The following is a 22,278-nucleotide window of genomic DNA, read 5'->3' as shown; positions in this document are numbered from 1 at the left end:
TCCATGGCGCACTGCAGAGACATCTGGAGAGACAGCAGCTGGTTGGAGGTTTCCCTCAGCATGAAACGAGTCACAAACTGGCCAAGCACAGACGAGCCCTGGTACTCCTGAGGAGGGAGAGAGGGAGGGAGGAAGGGAGAGAGAGAGAGTGAGGGAGGAAGGGAGGGAGAGAGAGAAAGGAGGGGAGAGAGACAGAGAGGGATGGAGGGAGGGAGAGAGATGGAGAGAGAGAGAAAAGTGGAGAGAGACAGAGAGAGAAAGGGAGAGAAAGAGGGAGAGAGGGAGATTTCAGTTACCATAGAAATCATGACACTGTCACTGCAAGATTCTCTGATGCGAAAAAACTGTGATTTTTCCCAAGAGACAGAGAAGCTGTCTGGTCTGTCATGCCACTTTTAGAACCAACTCAACTAAGACCACCAGCTCTGATTCTCCCGGCAGCAAGGAAGAAATAACTTAAGCATAAGTAAGCATGACGCACCTGTAAAAGGAGCCTCTGTCTTAGTCTGACTTACTGTATGAAATACAGAGAGATTTGCCACTAGACCATGCAAATTTAACATGTATATGCAAATATGTAGACCTTTGATACTGCAACATGTAAGTGGTTAGCTGACAGTGAGACACTACTTAATAATAATTAGTAAGCATCCGTATCTAGATCAGCTGTTTGTTTGGCAGATGTGTCCTCTGCTGTTGCCTGTAGTCAATTGAACACCATGTGCCTTACACAGAGACCCTCACTCTCTCCAAAACAACAGTGCAGTTAGCTAAAGTGACTAAAGTCTACCTGGAGCAAATCCATTTACCAAACATTTAGCAAACTCTCGCAAGCCGCACGCCTGTGCTTTTATCAACCTTGTGAAAGCCTCTAAGCTGTTCTGCGTCATGCTCTGCAAATGAAGTGATAGAACAATAAACGGAATAGGAAAACACATTCATCTTACATGTCCAGAGTACATTAGGGTTGCACTTTACCAATCAAACATATCTAGCATAATATTAACCTACTGTACCACTGGCGGGCATTTTCATACACAAAACTATAAACTATTTTTCCACCGAGCACAGTTACAGTGCAGTACAGAGCTTACTCATGTATGGTTCCACGCAAAGAAAGTGTGGAGATTTATCCTAGCCTGGAGCACTACAACTAGTGGTACAGATATAAACAACAGCGTGGAAACACTTCAAATCTTAAAACAAGCAAGAAATCAATAGCCATGGCAAAATTACACAAGAACATTTATTTGGTCAATTTGAGAACTAAACATACCCCGGTCTGCTTTACTGATACAATTGTGTTGTGTTCTGTCAAACAACTATTGTAATCCAAAGACGTATTTCTGAAATTTGTCATGTGAGACAAAATATGGGCTTGATTTTTTTCTGGATTGTGGCCTCTGTCTTGTGTTAGTATGTCAAGGTGGAATAATTGCTCCTGTGCAGCTGTCACAGCAAGTGACATATGTCACCTAGGAGAGACAGAGAACTTCTCATTTTAATCCATTTTTTCTTGCATATTGTTACAGCTGTTAAGTGAATGAGACTAAGTGTTTTTTTTAGAAATCTTAATCCTGTGTTCTTTTTCTCAATGAAACATCATTATGGGGCCATAAGGGACATTTCTTCAATTACTAATCAGCTCATTGAGAGAGGCCCTCGCTGAGACACACCCTAATTAGATGGGCTCGAAACGTCTGGGGAATTCTGGCTGCCAGTGGTCGCCTCTGACAGAATACAGCTGCTGCAGATAGTCTGGGCAAACCTCCAAGGCTCTCCGCCGCATTTCTGTTCCAGATATGCAACAGAAGGTCTTTCTCCATGCCGATTTTTCTTTGTGTGTGTTTATGTGTGTGTGTGTGTGTGTGTGTGTGTGTGTGTGTGTGACAGCTTTAGTTACTCGCTGGCACAGTTTGAATGTTACCCAACCAGCTTGTGACATTTCTGTGTTGATAACACCATACACAGGATATTAATTCAGCTTTTTACTCCCCCCCCCCCTTTTTTCTCTGCAACATATTCTCCCAACAGCAAACATCTAAACAAAAACATCTAAACAAAAAAAAATCTGTACTTGTATGTCATAATCCCATGGTTCCGATGATCTATTATAACAGGACCTGGAATTGCATAAAAGGCATCTGTATGGGGGAGGTTGCTAGAGGGAAATGTTTTGGAACCGGAGTGGGTTGATTATGTTCTTTTTTAGGTTCTCTAGGTATCTAATTCCTTTTTAATGTCTTATGCATTCATCTTACATTACCATGTACAGCACATCTTAATGTGAAACTTGTTCTTTGTTAATGTGAAATCAATATGGAAATCAGTTTCCGTTACTGAATATCACAGCTACAGCTAGATATTATAGTTTATTCACTCGTCAGATGCTTTATGGCTTTCAGTGACCGATTCCTTAAGGGGATCATCACCATACACACTTATAGTCTTCAGATGCAGCTCTGAAAAATAAATGTCTTCCATAATCTCCACTAGATGAAAATCATATATTATTAGATCACCTATTTTTCATCATCTACATTGATTTCCCTTAAACCCATCTCAGAAAGGACTAAAGAGATATTAAAGTTTATAGACACTTCCATAGTTGCGTTCCCTGTGGAGGCATCCACAAGCTTAACACTAGGAGGAGACAGCACCCGAGATGAGCCTCCGGAGACACATGCCCATAAAACCCCAGGCAGGCCTGCTCCCCCTCCAGCCAAGGGCAAATCTGCTGATGGGGCAGCGAGAAAACGCTCTGTTAAGCTCAATGGCTTCAAGCAGACAATACAGTGGTGTTTCCATGCAACAACAACATCGCCTGCCCGAGTTGGTTCAGGAGCACATTCTCATGCTAATGAATGCAAAAAAGCCTGGCTAAAATATTCTGGGCAGAATGTGTGTGTGTGTGTGTGTGTGTGTGTGTGTGTGTGTGTGTGTGTGTGTGTGTGTGTGTGTGTGTGTGCGCGGGCGCTTAAATCATCAGTAATGTTGAAGGAGTGAATGTCTCCATCTGTGTAATGGACCTTCTCAGGCATACACTCTTTGGCGTGCTCTCTCACACAAAACAAACACACACACACACACACCACACACACACACACACACACACACACACACACACACACACACACACACACACACACACACACACACACACACACAGGGTAAGTCATTCGAGGGCAACATTACATTTCCGGTACACTGCGCATGGGCTACTGGGATCCTTAGTCAGCTGCCTGCTGGCGTGCGAAGCCAAACCTCTCATTAAGTGAGCTGCCATGTCCTGATGCAAACACACAGACTTCTCTTACATCACACACACACACACACACACACACACACACACACACACACACACACACACACACACACACACACACACACACAGCAGGAGCCTCACCTTTACAGTAGATGACCTACACTGTTTACTGGAAAACCAACACAAAGATGCTCTTGGCAGTGCACGGGCAGTACAATACACTGACTGTCACTCTTGTATTGGATGGGTTGCAGTGTGTGCAGGGGAAGGTGTACCTCTTTAGTCTTGTCCATTGCACTCAAAATGGCGACGTTCAGCTTCTCCAGTGCTGAGAGAACGTTCAAGTACTCCCCCAGGTGCTGGGAGAAGTACTCTACAAACACAGAATTGTACACAACACAACAAGACTTACTGCATGAAAAAAAGACACTCTTACCGGTAAGTACTTTAAAATGACAATGTTCAATGGCCTCCAAACGCAAGAATGACTGGAGTCGTTTTCTTTGAAAGGATTGTTATTTTGGTATAATTTGAATGCTTGGATGAATACACACAAAATCAACACCGGCTTTTACAATTCACACAGAACATTCTATTTATTGGATATATAAATTCTGACACCAAGAGTGTGGTGCTGACTCCTACCTGATAGCTTGTCTGTATCAAGGTTGCTGAAATGGACAGAAAAGGAGAGAAAAGGAAGGAGTGAAAGTGAGAGAGAGAGAAAGTGAGAGAGAGAGAGAGAGAGAGAGAGAGAAAGAGATGGTAAAAGTTAATTTAATTGCACATGATTAAACGCTCTGAAGTGTGTCTATTAAACTGCAGGGATTACTCTGTAGCTTTCTACAGGCTGTGTCTAAATTCAATTTAGATTTGTAGAAAACTACAGGACATGTGTCAAAACATAATTTAGCATCAAGAGTAACAAGTAATAATAGACGCATGTTATATACAATTGAATCAGGTTTTCTATTGATATAATATCTCAAATAAATCTCAATCTTATACCCAAAGTTATACTCTGGACAACCGCCTCTATACTGAAGGCTACACACACAGAAATGGCACGTCAACTTTAATGAACTCTTCCTTTTCTCAGAAACTCAAGTGGAATCATTTGCAACAGTGCACCTCAATCAGGCTGACAATAGAGGTGACAACAATTAAAGTGCTTGAACAATTTATTATTCAGAACTTGTTTCAACAGTTTACAGTTCTCTCTTCATAAATTAAAAACCTTTTAGACCAAAACAGAAATGAAAGTGGTCCTGTGTAATGGCTTGTGTAATTACAATACACATACTGCATCCTTTTAAAAATGTCCTCCCATTTTACATCTTTGTGTTGCATAAAGCATTAATTCACATACCAGCTGACTATGAAATGGACTGTTAACCACCAGGTCTGACCATCCCTGCCTCCGCTGTTATCACCATATTGTAAAGTGCCAGGGACTTGCATGCTTCCTTGTTTGTGTATGATGTAAGCCTGCCCCCATAATTCTGTTTATACATCTTGTGAGAATGTTACTGACGTTAAAGATCCATTTTGGAATGTATCTGTGTTCCCCTTTTCATGTTAATGTCAGCATGTATTTCTTTTAGCAAGCAAGAGTCAGTGTTCCATGTGCTGGTGTAGTTCTCGTTGTATGCATGTCTTTCAGCACCATTGCCCACTGTGGCCCCTCCCATCCTACCATTCTCTTAGCCTGGCTCCGCCCTCCTAGGTATACTTCCGCTCAGTCTTCATTTTCCTTCAGTACGTCGTGGGATTTTGGTATATTCACGGGTTTTCTGCAGGTCCAATCAGCGAACAGAGGGAGTGGCTGAGAACGATGACGTTGAGGTTGTGCGCTAGTTTCAGCATGACATACGTCACAACCAAACGTTAGTGATTGGTTATGGCAGATCAAGAGTGGCTCTGGGCAGATCCAATAGTTTTAAACTTCAACAAAGTACCTGCCTTCAAGGAACGCTTGGCAATGGAAAGTGGCCAGATTCTCTGTACATTATGAAATGTACGAGAGTCTGGTAGGAAAAGGCTACCATTCTCTATTAGTCTGACAGAATGATAATGTACATTGATTAACAGCAAGTTGCCAAAAGGCAGCTTAACTCCTCTGCAATCACAACAATATATTGAAGAGGCAGTCCATGATAAGGAATCAGTTTCACAGTAAGGTTGATAATATTCAACACCCAATCAAATTTCACCTGAAGGGCATGTATGATTGGCTAGGACTGTCCATGGCTCATTCCGAGTCACCATAGTTGCTTCCTATTTAAAGATTCAGGACACAAACAGTGTTTTTCCTGAGGGCAAACGCTGAACAGACAATTTAGACCTCTGAGCAGACATTAGCAGGATTAGTCGAGAAGTGTTTGGGAATTGCAGATAGCTCCTTTAAATATCCTCTCTGGAATGCAGTGAGACCACAGCAACAGCAATATTTCAGCTTCGTCTCTCGCCGAAACCTGTCACTTTGGGCTTGTTTTGACATGCCTTGAAATGCCCCCTTTGGCGACAGAAACCCCTCCAGGCCGCAGACACTCCAAGCAATGACGATAACAATGATCATCTCAAATAAGCTCCAGCAAAAGCAAGAAGCAAGTTGTGCTTGGGACGAATGGTGGTTGTCCTGCCTACAGGCAAGTGAGCTAGCTGGCTAACTTAAATAATGTAGAGGCCCACTGCAGCTGCTGGATCTAAACCCCTAATGAGGATGCGGGGTGGGAGGCAGAGTTTCTGGCACCACACTGCAGAAAGCTGAGCTGTCCAGACCTCGAGTCCAGTACTCGGGGACACTAATTTAACTGTGCCACTGAAGTTAGTAATTAGCAGGGGACTGATTAGGTTGATGGGAGCCTCTGGCTCCTGTGAGCATGCCATGAGATTATATAGTAATATATAATATATATACTCTTTTGATAGCCTGGGTGTTCCCATGCTGCCTTGCGTGCGATTTGATTCACGCTGCTAAGGCAGCCTGGAGACCATGGAGCAAATTTTCGCCTGAGATAGGGAACCAATCACAGAACAGGGGGGAACAGCGCAGTGAGCTGCCTGCATCAACAGCGGCGCTCGGGGAGCAGTGAGGGGTTAGGTGCCTTGCTCAAGGGAACTTCAGTCGTGCCTACTGGTCGGGGTTCAAACCGGGGTTCGAACCCTCCGGTTACAGGTCCGAAGTGCTAACCAGTAGGCCACGGCTGCCCCCAAATTGGGGGATTCCAGATTGGGAAGTGTGGTGAGAGTTTGGAGAAGAAGAATGATTTAAACCAGAAACATCAAACTTGAAAATGCCTGCTTTCCATTTTTTTGTAATATGAAAACCAATGCAGAGCTTTGTCCAAGTTCACACAGATCTTACCCTTTATTCAACTGGTTTAATCTTGGTTCTATCTGTTTTCTAGTGTTTCTTTCATATGAGAAAATGTGAACAAAAATGTGTGTGTGTGTGTGTGTGCGTGTGTGCGTGTGTGTGTGTGTGTGTGTGTGTGTGTGTGTGTGTGTGTGTGTGTGTCTGTGTGTGTGTGTGCCATCAACACTTTGTTCTGATTCTGAGGCCTCACACAAACATGAAAGCAGAACTATGTTGAGGCAGAAAATGGATGAAGGATGAGACACATACTTGCTCTTTCTCCCATCTATGGAGTAGAAAAGCTCCTGCAGCTCGTCAGTAGTTAGGATCCCATCAGAGAAGTAGGCCTTGAACTCCTCAAAGGAGAGCTTGCCATCATCTGGAAAAAAGATAAGGGAGGTCAGAGGAGACACACACACACACACACACACACACACACACACACACATGCCTCAAACACACACACACACACACAAACACACACACACACACACACACACACACACACACACACACACACACACACACACACAGACACTCACACATATACACACACTCAAACTCTCTCTCTCTCTCTCTCTCTCTCTCACACACACACACACACACACCAGTGTTTCCCATACATTGACTTATCTGTGGCGGCCCACCACAATATCAACATTGACCACCACACAATGATTTTTCTGGTTGTACTAAATTGTGCTTAAATCTAGTTAGCATCATAACCACGCTGCGCTAATTAGTTAAAAACTGTTGCATTCAAGTTAATTCTGCAAACCTACCACCACAAATAAAGTTTAATTCTGTGGGAAACACTGCACACACACACATATCATGACAGCTAATACTGTTGAGTGATATGGCTCAGAGAATCTGGCACAACAATCCAGCCACACGATGCAGGAGCATTTCCTGCAGGTGAACAGTGGAGAGGACAGTGTGGGAGTGTGGTGGCACTGCCTGTCTATATGAAAACTGATGGCGATCATCGAGGCTATTACCAGGATGCTCGACGCACAGGGCAACAAAGCGCACCAGTGGCTCAGCAGTCCTACGCTGTCACTCAAGCTGTGCCCACACTCTGATCGGCACGTGATGGATGTCGCCCCATATGAGCCACGGGCCACGTGAAGAGACTCGCTGAGAAACTGCAGTGCCCTTGGGCTCACAGAGCCTGCACAGCTCGCGCGGGGTCTTCAGCCACCTGTCCAGGCGCCCCGGTGCTTGAGGAACAGATGATCCACGGGGGGACTATTACGTCTGAATCACATCCAAGCACTTGATGGATGTCCGAGGAGTCTAATCTGCTGATGAGTGATGTTTGGCCATCCTGGTCACCCTGATTCCAGGACTGAGGCTCAGGATGCCCCAAGGTCTGAATAGGTTCCTCCCATAGACTGTATATATATATATTGGTATACAGTATATATATATATATAGACTGTATATATATATACAGTCTATGGTTACAGTCTATGGTTTAAAGAGGCTGGGCACAGCAAGGCTGCACAACGGCACAGTCAAGCAGCTGCTCTGTGTATTAGATCAGCAGTGATTTATGGGATAATAACTAGTTGCTTTGACACTCCAAGCTGGGCAGGGAAAACACTATTAAATAAAACGCTAAGCTTCAGAATAAGTGAGTGTGGGGATGGTTTTACTTCCAATGCTTATTTTCTATAGCTATTTTACTCAAGTAGCCTTGAAAAACTATCATTATTATTATTATTATTATTATTATTATTATTATTATTATGTAAGAGAGGGAGAGAATGTTTGAGGGTAAATATATAACTGTACTGTATATGACTGCATGGGTAGCAGGAAGCTATGGGACTGTCTGATGGGGTTTCATAAAAATTACACTTCTTTGATTAACTCAGTACGGTGTCATAAGCGCTTTCAGTGAAGCCATTTGCCCTATATTTGTCAAGCAGCTCATTTCTGATCTCCAGTTAGCCTCACTGATCGGTGGCATTCGGATGAAAACCGGAGACAGCATGTTCTTGCTATTTGGGCCGATATAAAAGGTGAAAAAGTCTGGTGAATCATCCAGGACCAGGCTTTCTCCACCCGGGCAGTCAAATTCAAATCGCGCAGGAGGATGAGGGACAATGGCCATACTGCTACGCATCTGAGCAGCGTCCAAAAACCCAGACCCAGCTCAATTATTTCAAGGGCAGATTTCATAGCCATCTGGTGTGCAGTGCTCTGCATCTGCTCAGAATCCATAATACAATGGAACACATCCTCAGACGTGTGAAAGTCTCAGCCAATGTCACTTGACAGAAAGTAGCAAGAAAGTATGAATGCTTTTATTTTTTGAAGGGACCAAAATGTGGTGTCAAAAGCTATCATCATCCAATCCAATATTACTTCAGGGACAAATATTGCAGGCAGGGAAGTCTACTTTTCTACTTTTATGCCTATCAGGATACATACTGAGGACTGTGAAGACACATAATTCACCAGCTTGATACTGTAGTGCACAGTATGTTTTATGAGCAGTCTGATGAATAGGTGTTACAAACTCCTTTGAGACTGCAGCCGTGCAGCAATGTTCAGCATCTTTGCTCACTCACCTGACAGTTCTAGGTTAGAAACACTGTGAAAATGCACCATGATAGAGAAGCCCAGGGAGAAAGAAAGACGCCCAGAAAAAAAAAGAAACAGCTAAAGAGACATAAAGAAAAAGATGGCACATGGCCAAACTCATGCATTATTGCTAGGAGATAAGAGATGCTGCGCTTTAGTGCTCCTGCAAATACACAGATACAGCACTCAGCAGGCGTCCATAGTGGGCAGGTGGGGCTCTCTGGGGCTCCGTGCCGCTGCCTGGGATGAGGGAGCTCCTGCGAGCAGGTTCAGCATCCTGGTGCCTCCCAGGCAGCGCCGTCCTCTCTTATCTGGCTGAGGCATCCTGTTTGTCCTCTAAACAGAGACGCTGCCTGTCCCCCAGGAGCATTTGCTTTCATTAATACTTCCATGTCTCTTTAGCTAGTGTGTATAGAACGTCCGTATGAGGTCAGTTCATAACAGCATGTTATAAACAATTACACTGCTGTTGGTGTTGTGTTTTTTGTTGTTGTTGATACAATATGTGATATGTGGAAGCCAAAAGTAGTAAATGCACTCAACAGCTGCATCAACCCGTTTTTGGCAATACATTAAAAATGTGTGTTGGGCTATGCTATATTTCGTGAGGGATTTATTTACTCAACCTTCAGGTGGATTAAGAGAGGATGCCCTGAATGTCCAGTGTGGTTCAGATCAATAGCCCTCCTGTACCCTACAAACTGACCAGTGGAAGGGTAATTGGAAATGGTACATTGGAAAACAAAAAAGGTGATGGAAGCTATAGTTGTCGAGTTTGCAGACCCTCATTTGTCCAAATCAATATAGGGGTCAGGCCCCAATGTAGTGTCACGCAAGGTAAGCGCAGGGCCCTTATTTGCCGAACGCATCAGCCGACCGAAACCAGAATGGAGAAGCTGAAAAAGCCTCGCCTCAAATCCCGGCCCATCCATTATTAAGATGACTTCAATCCTGCTGCCACGTGCAATCCTGTGTCCCGCGGACTCCTCTCGCTGTCAGCTCTGCGCTCGTTTGCACTCTCCCCCCTTTTTCATCAGCCTCCGCTAAAACGTAATCCCTTCCTGTCCTTCCATGGCCCCTTCTCTCTCTCTCTCTCTCTCTCTCTTTCTCTCTCTCTCTCTCTCTCTCTCTCTCTCTCCCCTATTCCCTTTCTCATATTTTCAGCACATGTGCCTGTACCTGCTCTCTCCTTCTCCCAGTGTCCTCATGTTTACCACCACCAGCCCACCCTCCTTCTCGTCTTTCTTCTCCTTGTTCCTCTCCTTCTCTATTCTTACCCTATTGCCTGCATCCTCCATCTCAGCCTTTCATCTCTCTCCTCCATGTCCCCAGGCAACCCCCCTTAGCCATCCTCCTCATCCTCTCCTCTCTCCAGCCTGCTCTCCTCGGCGGTCCCCTCCTGCCCTCCATCACGAGGTTTTCTCCTCTAATCTCTGTTTTTTACCTCCCTGCCTTGCTACCCCCCCCCCCTCCTTTCCAGACAGACTCCATCTTGCGCTCTGCTCTGCGACCAGCAGTCACGTCCCATTAGCACTTGTGTTCCAAACGGTCTGTGTTTGCCAGAATCGCAGTGGAAGTGGTGGAAAAAATAGGTGGAGAACTGTGATTTGAAAATTCACAAGATTCAGAAGCAAACAAATGCTAAGCAAAGCCAAGGAGAGATCAAAAAGAATCTGAATCAGAAACAGAGTTGTTGAACCAGAATATTGTTTCTAATTCCCATGTCAATTCTTTACATTCTCTAAGCCAGTCTCTACCTCTCCCACTCCCTCCCTCTCTCTTTCTCCCTCATACTCTCTCTCCCTCTCTCTTTCTCCCTCATACTCTCTGTCTCCCTCTCTCAGTCATGGTGACAGCTCCTGTATTTTTGGAAATGCCCTCTGAGCGCTAGCAGGAGCTGACATGGCTTTGGCTTGACATGCGGTGTGTCATCTGATTGGCCACTACTGCCGGGCTAGGACTGACCTTCTTTCTGGCGAACACTCCGTTACGCAACACCAGCTGGGGGTGACTGGGTGAAGCCCTTGAGGAGCCCATCTCAGAGGAGAGGACTTGACGAGAGAGAGAGAGAGAGAGAGAGAGAGAGAGAGAGAGCACAGCGTAGGGCGCCCACCATTTCGGATCGTGGCGCTCCACTGTTGCAGCCAAAATGACTGTGTGGCAATGGCACACTCCTACATAGGAATGCGTGGGCTCATTATAAAGGAGAAGCCACTGTCTTGCCACATGGTTTCACATCAGTGGCACTGTGACAGATTTGCATAATGTAGCCTTAGCCCCCATGAAGTCTTCTTACATTTCAAGATTAAGTGTGCAAGCCTCACACACACACACACACACGCACACATGCACACACGCACACACACACACACACACACACACACACACACACACACACACACACACACACACACACACACGTCACATACTCCCACCACCACCACCACCACCACCAAGGAATCTGAAGGGCTTGCTTCAAATAAAGCCAACATGAATTTTCACAGTGGACCTTTTAAAGCAGATGCATTCTGAGGCTACAGTATGTGAAGGTCTGTCAGTCTCTCAGTCCCTCTCCCAGTTGCACCACACAGAGTTACTGGATCCTTCTGGGAGGCTTTTCACTTTTCAGGTTTTATAACATATCACCACCACCCCCCACCCCACACACACACACACGCACAGTACCGCTGGGCAAAACAATCTCACATGGGAAACAGCTACAACAGCTCCAGACAGAAAGTGCATTGACGGCAATATAAACCATAAACTTCAGAATTTCCTTGCCTCTCTTTTCTCCCCCCGATGCTCTACTTAGCGACTGTGCTCCACTTTTCCCGCAGTGACGTATAGACTACATCTCTCCAGTGCTGCCCAAATTTCGTCTGATCTGATCGTTAGCCCATGCATACAGCCCTGGAACACATTCAGGATTCATTAATATACTATGACCACTGGCAATGACGCACGCTCCCGCAGAATTGCTTGTTACACATCACAGCCCTTGAAATCAGTCAGCATGAGAAAGAGATGCAGAACGATAATTTCCATTTAGAGTGAGTGATTGTGACCTCCGCAAGGACACAATCAGCCCTGCCACGACTGTCCACTCAGCCCTGATTGGCCTGGACAACACATCATTTTCTCTGCCAATCTGCCATTTGTTTTACATAAGAGTGGTGAAAAGTATAGTTTCACTGCATACAGCTACACCAAAGATTCAGACACAACACACAACAACATTTGGATGACGAACATGTGAAGTCAGAGAGACACAGCAGCTGTGGTGTGTGTGTGTGTGTGTGTGTGTGTTAATTTGCAAGGCACCCATCATGTACGTAGTGACACAGCATCTTACATTGTTACTCCTGTCAACTAAATCCTGTGAAAGTGGGTCATGATTTGTTCTCTGAGAATCCCTGGGGACATGTGCTGTGTTTATACTGAAGCATTTGGAGCAATAAGATGCCTGCAAGGCAGACCAGCAACTTATCGAAATGGCAGTCAATAAATTAGCCTGATTGGATTGATTTCCAACACCTTAAATGAACACCTTTCAGGAACACTCTGAGCATATGGAACATAACAGGGGACGAATAACACCTAAAATAAAACCTTTCTGTTCCAATGAACCGCCCACACTCATTCTTTGCCTTTTGAGCATCATGTCCTGGTGGCATTCTGAACAGTACTATGTGAACGTGACATTCAAAAAAACACAACTTCTGAAAGAAGGACACTTGTTGTTAGTGGGAAAACTAAACAATGAACTGTTCCTGTCAGGCATAACTCAAAATGCTATAATGCATTGTGCTTTTGACAATAAAATAGCTTTCCACAAGCCATAACAAACAAATAAAGAAATGTGTAAATGTGCTCACCATTTTTATCGGCACGCCGAAAGATCTGAAAGAAAAAGGAAGGTAAAAACTGTCAACATCTTCATCTTAATGCCAGACTGGGTCAGCACTGCTCATTGGCTTATAGACCCTTTCAAGAGAGTTCCATTATCAGCATCATAGTTGGCCCCACAAGACTTCCTTTTGAACATTCCATATGTTATGCAGAGGAAGTAGATTGGGGCCCAAATAGAACGTTCAAGCATTGTTTTTGTTTTTATTGTTGAAAGGGTCCATGGTAAGGCCCTCAATCTATATTGAGGATATGTAAATGAAGTATAGTCTATGTAGGCTACAGCCCATGAATATGCAGGCAATGTTAGAATGCTTTCTGTCAAATTTGAAGTTCATGACTACACTATCATCAAAATGATATTGTTTAAACCAGGGACTGAAAACAGAATGATTTTCATTTTGGTTCGTTCTGAGCAAAAACTTTATTTTTTCGTTCCCGTTCCAGTGTTCCAAGGCCTCTCCTCTAAATGGTAACCGGGTAGAACGTTAGAAGAGCGGTTAATAATGTTCCTTAAAAATGTCATTGCCGTTTTAAATAGATTTTTGGCCGGTGGCACACTACTATAGGCATTTTTCTGCCCAGCAGCCTTAAAGCTGAAATCAATGCACATTAGATATCAAGGCTAACTGTTAAAAACACTGTGCCTGAACTCAGATTGATGAGATGAGATTTGAATAGGTAATTAGCCTATATAATATTAGATCTTCAAAAATGTTCAAAACTTCAGGCACAGAAAATGTCCTTGGTTTAAGCCCTGTAATCGCCTAACTTATGTGTGGTGCTATCAACTACTAAATACTAAATACTTAGAAAAGACAGTTAGATAGTGTTGGATATGAAAATCCTTTTTATCAACTTTTTATCAAAATCCTTTTTATCAACTAAATCCTTTTTATCAAGCCTATTATACAGGGAGACACTAATTCCTAAAAGCTAACTAAATTCATCCTAAAAGGGGTTTGGGGAACACTGTGTCGGCAGGTTTCCAAGCCTATGGACTTTTGAATAATATTACGGAACAATAAATACCGTTATTAACCGGTTATCTAAAATTTAAAAGTGTTTTCACTCCGGAAAAAGTGAAATTGGTTTTGTTCCTGTTTTTTGTTACGTTCATCCAGAAATGTTGTTCCTTTCCAGTTTCTGGTTTCGTTCTTTGAACTGTTTCTAATCCCTGGTTTAAAGAAAACAACTTACGTATCAAGAAATTACCAGTATGTGATATTGCAGCACCACATACTGACCAAAAATATGCACATGTGTGCACACACAGATAAACACACACACACACACACACACACACACACACATTTGAATGCTTTTATTTGGAAGATTCACAGATCCAAACATTGAAGGAAGTAAGTTACACACTTAGGCAGGTCTGATCAAACACAGAATGCATTGTGCTATTTTCATTCTGAACTGCATGATTATGGGTAAACATGGCATCGTCGCTTCCAGATGGATAAACTACCTATTATTGCAGAAATGGAGCAGTATTTTGCAAGTTTTTTTTGCAATTGGCTTGCTTAATCCACACAGTTGCAGTCCGCGTAAGACAAGTTTGTGCACATGCCCAAGACTCCCAAAAACGAGAATGATAATTTTGCAATGAAACCCCATATTTGTGATGTTGTCAGCAAGTGTCTGATATTTCAGCAGCTTGGAGTTAAAACACACACACACACACACACACACACACACAGGCACACACACACACACACACACACATACACACACACACACACACACACACACACACACACACACACACACACACACACACACACACACACACACACACAGTGTCTCTCTCACCATTTTACACAGATAGACAGATACTGTACAGTAATCCCTACGGCTAGAAGTAATTGTAGAGATACAAGGACAGTGAATGATTCAAGCTTGCTGTTGAGCTGTAGAGAGTGGATTCGATGTCCACAGCCATAAACGAAGGCTTGCTCTGACTTCTTTTTTTTGGCACTTATGTTTAAAGAATTCTCTGGTGTGTGGTTATGACACAAATAAGCAATCAAGCAATCAAAATGTCACAATGAATCAACTTCAAAATCCAACAAAAATATATATTGACAATAGGGGGATTATTGCATCATTTTTAAATGTTGTCTGCAAAAGAAACCATCTTTTACAGTAAGCTTATGAACATAGTGGGTTGGTGATAACTTGCAGTATCTACTTGCAGTATCTACTTTCCTGTCCGAGCAAAATTGGGTCAAAAGTGACTCCTTTACTACATCTTGCTGCTGTTGGTGACCTAAGCACATCTCAAGGAAAGTATCTATTTTCCTTGAAGCCTGATAGTTGGACTATACCCAATGTATGTGATATGCGTTTAAGTGTGCTATATAAATAAATATACTGTAATATGTAATATATATATATATATATATATATTGGTGGCTTTATTTTGTTGGTGGTCTACAGTCTGTAGTGGTCTACAGATGAATACAACATCTGATTTTTTTTTGATTTTTTTTATTTTAACAGTAGCCTATGTATAATAAATGTGTGATGCCTAAGGTTATATACATATCATGATTATGACCTTTGCTTTGCATAACATACATAAACACATTACATATACCCCCAACATTTTATTTTTTATTGGGGTTGGCTTGGTTATAGAGGCTTGGATATACAGACTTTCCTTGGGTGATAAGCCAACTCATCTAATTCATCATTAACAATGTGTTTTAAAGGTCATCCCTGCTACCCAGGGAGACATCTATTCTGATGTCACCATGGCAGGTGTTCAAACAGTAGGACACTCAGATCCCACTGACTCTATTCTGCAAGAGCAATACTGAACAACAGAGAGAGAGAGAAAGATCAGCCTCAAGTTTAAAAATAGATAGAAAAGCTGAGTTGTTCCATATGTCCTCTACATTACGCAAATTTGATTGAAAGGACACAACTGTGGAACATTTAACACTGTAATCCCATTGATTTAGCCTTTTTAACTTCAAACTATCCACCTAATCACAATGTGAGATCTCCTAAAGACTAAGATGATCCATCTTACAAGATAAAGATGAAGATGTAGTGAAGGGAAAACATCCATAAATAGAGTCATGATTCATCATGGTTAAACAACCTTTCTGGGGATAATCCTGAACAAGAGGACAGAACTCTGAAACAAAATGTTGCTGTTTGTCCAATTAAATTGATGACCTAAGAGTACACTATCTCTCTCCTCTTCTGCAGTGAGGGTCAGTCATCCCTTTTCATCCATCCCTAGGGCAATGAAAATCAATTATCCATTTTTAAACCTCATTTGATAGTGTTATGCTGCAGTGAATAACAATAAACCTGTGTGTCTATATCACACCCTATGCCTATACTGTACGAGAAGGCAGCATTGAGAAGAAGTGATCACAAATACACTACCTGCATAATTCAGGTTCATACATTATTCCATCTACTGAGGATGTATTTCTGGAGAGAGGGGCATGAATAAGACATTGGCCAACACAAAATGACCCCATTCATCAGGCACTGGAATCAGTATAGCAATCAACCACATCCGAGGTACACAACTGTCTTTGGTTATCTCTTCAAAGGTTGAGTCATATGTTTGTAAGCTGCGTTGAGCTGTCAGCCAAGAGTACGAGTTGTTCTTGTAAAACCAGCGTCTTTTGATCTTGCTACGATCAAGTATGCCATCCAACTGCCAGCAGAACCCTAAAATCTAAGATACAGTTGGTTTCCAGCATTGATTTTCCATTCTTCACCATCAGGACCAGCTCAGCGGCCCCGAGTGGCTTTTAAATCCACATCTGTGGGGTACCGGAGCCTGGCCCAGCGTGGTGGGTGAAAATGAAACTAGAGGACAAGTGCACACTTTTCTGTGTGTGTGTGCGTGAGTGCGTTTGTGCGTCTCTGTAAGTGTGTGAGAGAGTCACTGCTGTGTGTGTGTGTGTGTGTGTGTGTGTGTGTGTGTGTGTGTGTGTGTGTGTGTGTGTGTGTGTGTGCGCGTGTGTGTGTGAGTGTGTGTGTGTGTGTGTGTGTGCGTGTGTCTGTGTGTGTGTGTGTGTGTTTGCATGCATGTGTGCGTGTGTATGTGTGCATACATACGTGTGTGTGTGTGTATGTGTGTTTGCATGCATGTGTGCGTGTGTATGTGTGCATACGTACGTGTGTGTGTGTGTGTGTGTGTGTGTGTGTGTGACTATACCCCTGCTGAACAGGCTTCAACAGAGGCTCATCCCACCTCAGGTGGTATATGCATTCTTCTGCAAAGACACTAGCCCCACACATCCCTAGGATAAATGCAGAGGCATATAGCAAGATGCACCCCCTTCAGAATGCCAAGCACTCCAAAAATCCATAATCTGAGTTATCACAAACACATTACAGTCTTTAGTAGCCACTGCCAACACAGCCAGTACAAACCAGTAACCTACAGCTGTACAGGTCTGAGACACCATATCCTCCAGATAATACAGCAGCCCACACTAGAACGCAAATTATTGCTTCTTTTAATAACAGAGGCTCCCTGCATTATCTCTAGTGTGGGACTGTAATTCATGCCTTACACCACCTTGTGTTTCTCAATAATAGTTGAGTCTGAAGCCTAACAGCCGATATACAATAACAGTATAATCCATCACAGGGATAACTATAAAATGCAGGTATTCGAGAGAGAGATTCAATAAAATGCATCAGCATTTTTACAATTCCAAGCGACAATAAATCTCCAAAGGATTCGCATGGTCTCTGCCTTATGCCCCATGGATTAGGCTACAGGGTGACCTCAAATTCTTGAGAGGTCACACATAAATCATCAATGCCTTGTCATTATTGATTGGCTTGCTGACACACCATCTTATATGCCATCATGTAAACAAGCAGTCCACAACTACCTTGTTAACAAACAATTATTTTCTATTCCACCATAATTTTAGTGAGAACATGCCATCCTAAATACTGACTAAGAACGTTAATCTAAAACTCACATCAGCTCATGCAGTTGAGGGAAGATATTTGCTAAAATAGCATATTGACCAATTAAACTCAATTTAATTTATGCAACACCGCTGAACTTAATTCAACTATTTGTAAATAGGCTAATAACTTGACAATAATAAATCGATAGCTTGAACTATTGTGTCACTGTAATGTTATAATGTTTTTACGGTTAAATTGAACCGAATGTGAACAGCAAAAAAAATGCTATCATTGGGGGTATTTGCTTGTCTGAAATTGGAAACGCAGACCATTAGCTACTACAATAAATGCTACATATTCGTAATGTTTTGGTATTTGGGTAGCTGATGCTCCTGGACTGAACTGGTTATATGGCTGAGTAACCTGCAAATGCATTAACATGTATTTAGCTGTAGATAGCCTAATCTGAGTCATTAGATACTTACATCGTGAAAAATGGAAAGTCCGTGTACAGGGTTTTGGGTTTGCTGCTGCTGCTGCTTGGCGAGAAGATGTTGCCGTTTCGCCGACTGGAGACACATTGTAATCATTTCCGTGCAAGCCAACATTTTTTCCCTCCAAGTGCTCTGTATTTAACACTGATAAAGATTTTTTCCCCGTTACTTCTGAAGGCTGTGTAAGTCAACTGACGCTATGATAAATAAAATGGCAAGAAGATGACAGAAAGGCAGTCAAGCTGGAACGGGTCTCTCCTTTGACTGGTGCTGATGCTGAGGAACTTTCAGCGGATGGTAACTCCACCTTCTCCTAATCTGATTGGTCGTATTTTATTTCAGCATATGCGTAGAAACCAACATATTTTAGCATTTCCCTTTTTTCATTGAGAAAATCAGCAAAATAACTTACATTTAGGGGATGGGACTTTTTCTAAATTATTGGATGTATTAGAATCCCAAAGCTGGTGATCCCAGTTGCATAAATCAATAGCCTACCATAAAGCAACTAAGTCGGCTATGCTTTGAAATCTAGTCCTTTATGAACAGAAGTAGCCTACACAGCCTACTCACTAAATGGACAGTGTAAGCTAAAATGTCATTTTTTTGAAAATCACAAGCATATAACTGTAAGCCATAGGCCTATACAAAAGAAGAAGCAGTGCCCTATCGCCATCTGGTGGTGCAAAAGGTTTTTGTCTTTTTTTTGTGTGTTTTTGACAGACCAGGCAAAAGTTGTAATGAGCAAGGTTTAGTCTACCTTATATTAGCCAGTTTTTTCTCAAGTCCCTTTTGTGCATCTCTCAGATCAGAATAGAAATTCTCAAAACTACGAGTTCAATCTCCACATCATCTAGTCACTTATGCATATCATAAAAACAATGTTTGATTGTTTCAAACAATCAGCAAATGCTCCATGCAATTTAAGCTATGTACAAGTGTCTGTTTTTTACATCACCTATCGCTAATTTCCCATCAGCCAAAATGCATTTTAAAGGTTCTTGTCCTTCTCTCCAAAACATTTAGGCATTAGTTCATTGCTTGAATCATTAAGCCTATTGGCTGCAAACGATTGCTGTGTGTCAAAACTTTAGTCATTTGCACCTATTAAAGTCTCAAAAAAACTATCTGTGAGCTTCTGTCCTTCCCTGGGTTCAGTCATTTGAAGTGGCCTAGGGCCTGCTACTAATTCTGTGGTCCTGCTCCGTGAGCACCAAAGAGCTGGAGCGCAAGTGAACTGATAGTTTTTCAAAGTTGTGAGGTCAAAGGTCAAGGTTGCATGGGGTCACGCAAAGAAATGCAGTGTTTGCATATCTCATATCTCCCAAACAGTTTAAGGATATTCCCAATCATAGTACAGTAAATCACTAAAATAGGCCATGAGCCAGAGGGGACTACTATGCAACTAGGGTTGTGCAAAATTCCAGAATTGAATTGAAACTGGCTCTTAAATTCCAATTCAATTCTTGAATTTCCCTTAATAACATAAATTAAGACATGTCTCACCATGTTCCTACATACTGGGGTTCACCATGCACACTAATCCTGTATTGTATATTAGTTGAGGCCAACATGTATACCAATATACAATACAGGATTAGTGTGCATGGTGAACCACAGTATGTAGGAACATGGTGGGACATGTCTTAATTCATGTTATTACACATCTAGAAGGCATAGGCTTTCCGAAAACATACAGTTTAGGTGGTTGAATTTGAATTATTTTAATGGTCAAGGCCTAAATGTACAAGCCGTATACTTGGTTCACCTCTACAATACAGAACAATGTATTGTGCATGGTATGGAGGAAGGTGGGACATGTTTCAACTCATATTAACTCACATCTAGAGGGTATAGGCTTTAAGACAATAGGTCAATAAGGCTGTTTAGTACATTCGTTTTTCCTTAATGTTACAGGCCAAAACATATCAGCTGTATACTTGGTTAACCAATATAGGACTATGTATTGAGTATGGTATGGAGGAAGATGAGACATGTTTCAACTCATGTTACGTAACTCACATCTAGAGGGTGTAGGCTTCAACAACATATATAGTTTAATTAGAATCAGGGTTATTGCCAAGTAGGTTTGCTTTGGTCTCGAAGGTGCATAAAATACAATAACAAAATACTTAAAATACAATATATACAACAAAAAAAATGGACAACATTATAGGACAAGACAAACAGAACCATAAGCTACAACAAAGTGGAAGAGATATACGTAATCACATATCTCTCAGTAGTACAGCGTGACTGTATGGTGTCAGTGGGGGTTGAGGTGAGAGGTAAGAGTCAGCGTTAGTGTCGGGGGGGTTAGTGTTTGTTGGTGAGGCCAACTGCAGTCAGAAAGAAACTGAGTTTGTGCCATGAGGTTTTGTCCCTAATGGGCCGCAGTCTCCTGCCAGAAGGGAGTAGTTCAAAGAGCTTGTGTCCAGGGTGGGAGGGGTCGCCCACAATCCTACCTGCCCGACCCAGGGCCCTGGAGGCATGCAGGTCGTGAAGGGCAGAAGTGGAAAAAGTACGAAAATATTGTACTCAAGTAAAAGTACCAATACCTTGATGAAATATTACTCAAGTACAAGTTAAAATACCGATCTGAAAATGTACTTAAGTAAAACTAAAAAGTAGTTCATTTAAAATGTACTTTAAGTAAAAGTTACTTAGTTACTTTTTTTTGAGAAGATACAGCACTCAAAAAATCCTCCATAGTAATGCATGGGGTTAGTCAGTTGTCTACAAATATCACAACCCTTCCGCGGCAAAACGTTGACATGTGAATACATTGAGCCAATCATGTGGTGTGTTGTAAAATACATTGAGCCAATCATGTGGTGTGCTGTGAAGACATCATGCCAATCATCTGTTGTGATCTCGCTGCTGGAGCAAGATTGGTGTCGTGAAGCCTTACGCACACGCATTTCTGCCGAAATAGATGCACGATAAGTGCCCAAAAAGTGTTGCAATATGGCCGCCGAGTGGAGTGCCTGAAAAGGACTTTGGTCTTAGCTCGAGTTGCTGCAGCCAGCAGCTAAGGCAGCCATGTTCATGCTCCCAGTGTGTAGCGCTGTAGCTGCAGCAACTCGAGCTAGGTAAAACCGATTGTTTTAGTTTTGTTCATACCGACAGTACTCGGTGACATCGAGAAATGGAGATCTATGTGAAAAATCACCGGAGTTCTCCTTTAAGTTTGAGCAGTAGTTGATTTTCAAAGTTAGTTGCACTCATCCTTGCGTCACTTTGCAGTGAACAGTAATCCAGCACAACTGAAAAGCCCCTCACAGGCAGCTGAGGCAGGCAGGCCAATGTTGAGTTGCAGAGAGTTTTTTTTTTTTATATTTGGAAACGAGCAGAAGGTTCAGCAGATTAAAGGGCGTCGAACTGGGGGGGAGAGTGGGAAGTATAGGGCCCCAATGGAGGAGAGGGCCCTTAAAAAGTGGAATACGGGGGGTACAACATTTTCACCAGGCATTAGTAATAACTCAGGTAATCCACACATAAAAAATCCAAACAACTCCATAAGTAGAGTCATGTGTAATGAAGTGGAATAACACAGGGAAAAAGTATTAAACAAGCTAAGAAAAAGCAATAAGGCAAGGAAAGGGAAGGAACGAGCTGGAATCTGTAAGTAGTTAGAGTAGTTATCCTTTCTATCTGTGCAAATTAATATAAGCTTGGTTAGTATATTGATGGGCTATAAAAAGGTTTTTCATTACCAAGGTTTCACACAAGAAACATTTCATGAT

General features: G+C 42.5%; 1 protein-coding gene across 1 annotated transcript in view; it reads right to left on the bottom strand.

Annotated features, from left to right (window-relative positions):
• Nucleotides 1-18,960, bottom strand: part of necab3 (N-terminal EF-hand calcium binding protein 3) — a 26,043-nt gene extending 7,083 nt beyond the window's left edge. Inside the window, exons 1-6 of the mRNA XM_042089850.1 lie at nt 18,524-18,960; nt 13,097-13,121; nt 6,894-7,002; nt 3,911-3,936; nt 3,541-3,638; nt 1-107 (exon numbers count right to left, since the gene is read on the bottom strand). The exon at nt 1-107 is cut by the window's left edge and continues 30 nt beyond it. Of these exons, the coding sequence (XP_041945784.1) occupies nt 1-107; nt 3,541-3,638; nt 3,911-3,936; nt 6,894-7,002; nt 13,097-13,121; nt 18,524-18,646 (488 nt within the window). The 5' untranslated portion in view covers nt 18,647-18,960. The remainder of the gene's footprint in view (nt 108-3,540; nt 3,639-3,910; nt 3,937-6,893; nt 7,003-13,096; nt 13,122-18,523) is intronic.
• Nucleotides 18,961-22,278: the final 3,318 nt, after the last annotated feature.

The sequence above is a fragment of the Alosa sapidissima genome, chromosome 4 (genome assembly GCF_018492685.1).
Source record: "Alosa sapidissima isolate fAloSap1 chromosome 4, fAloSap1.pri, whole genome shotgun sequence".
NCBI classification, from domain to species: domain Eukaryota; kingdom Metazoa; phylum Chordata; class Actinopteri; order Clupeiformes; family Clupeidae; genus Alosa; species Alosa sapidissima.
Note: the sequence above shows the minus strand (reverse complement) of the source record. Positions and strands in the feature narration are given on the sequence as shown.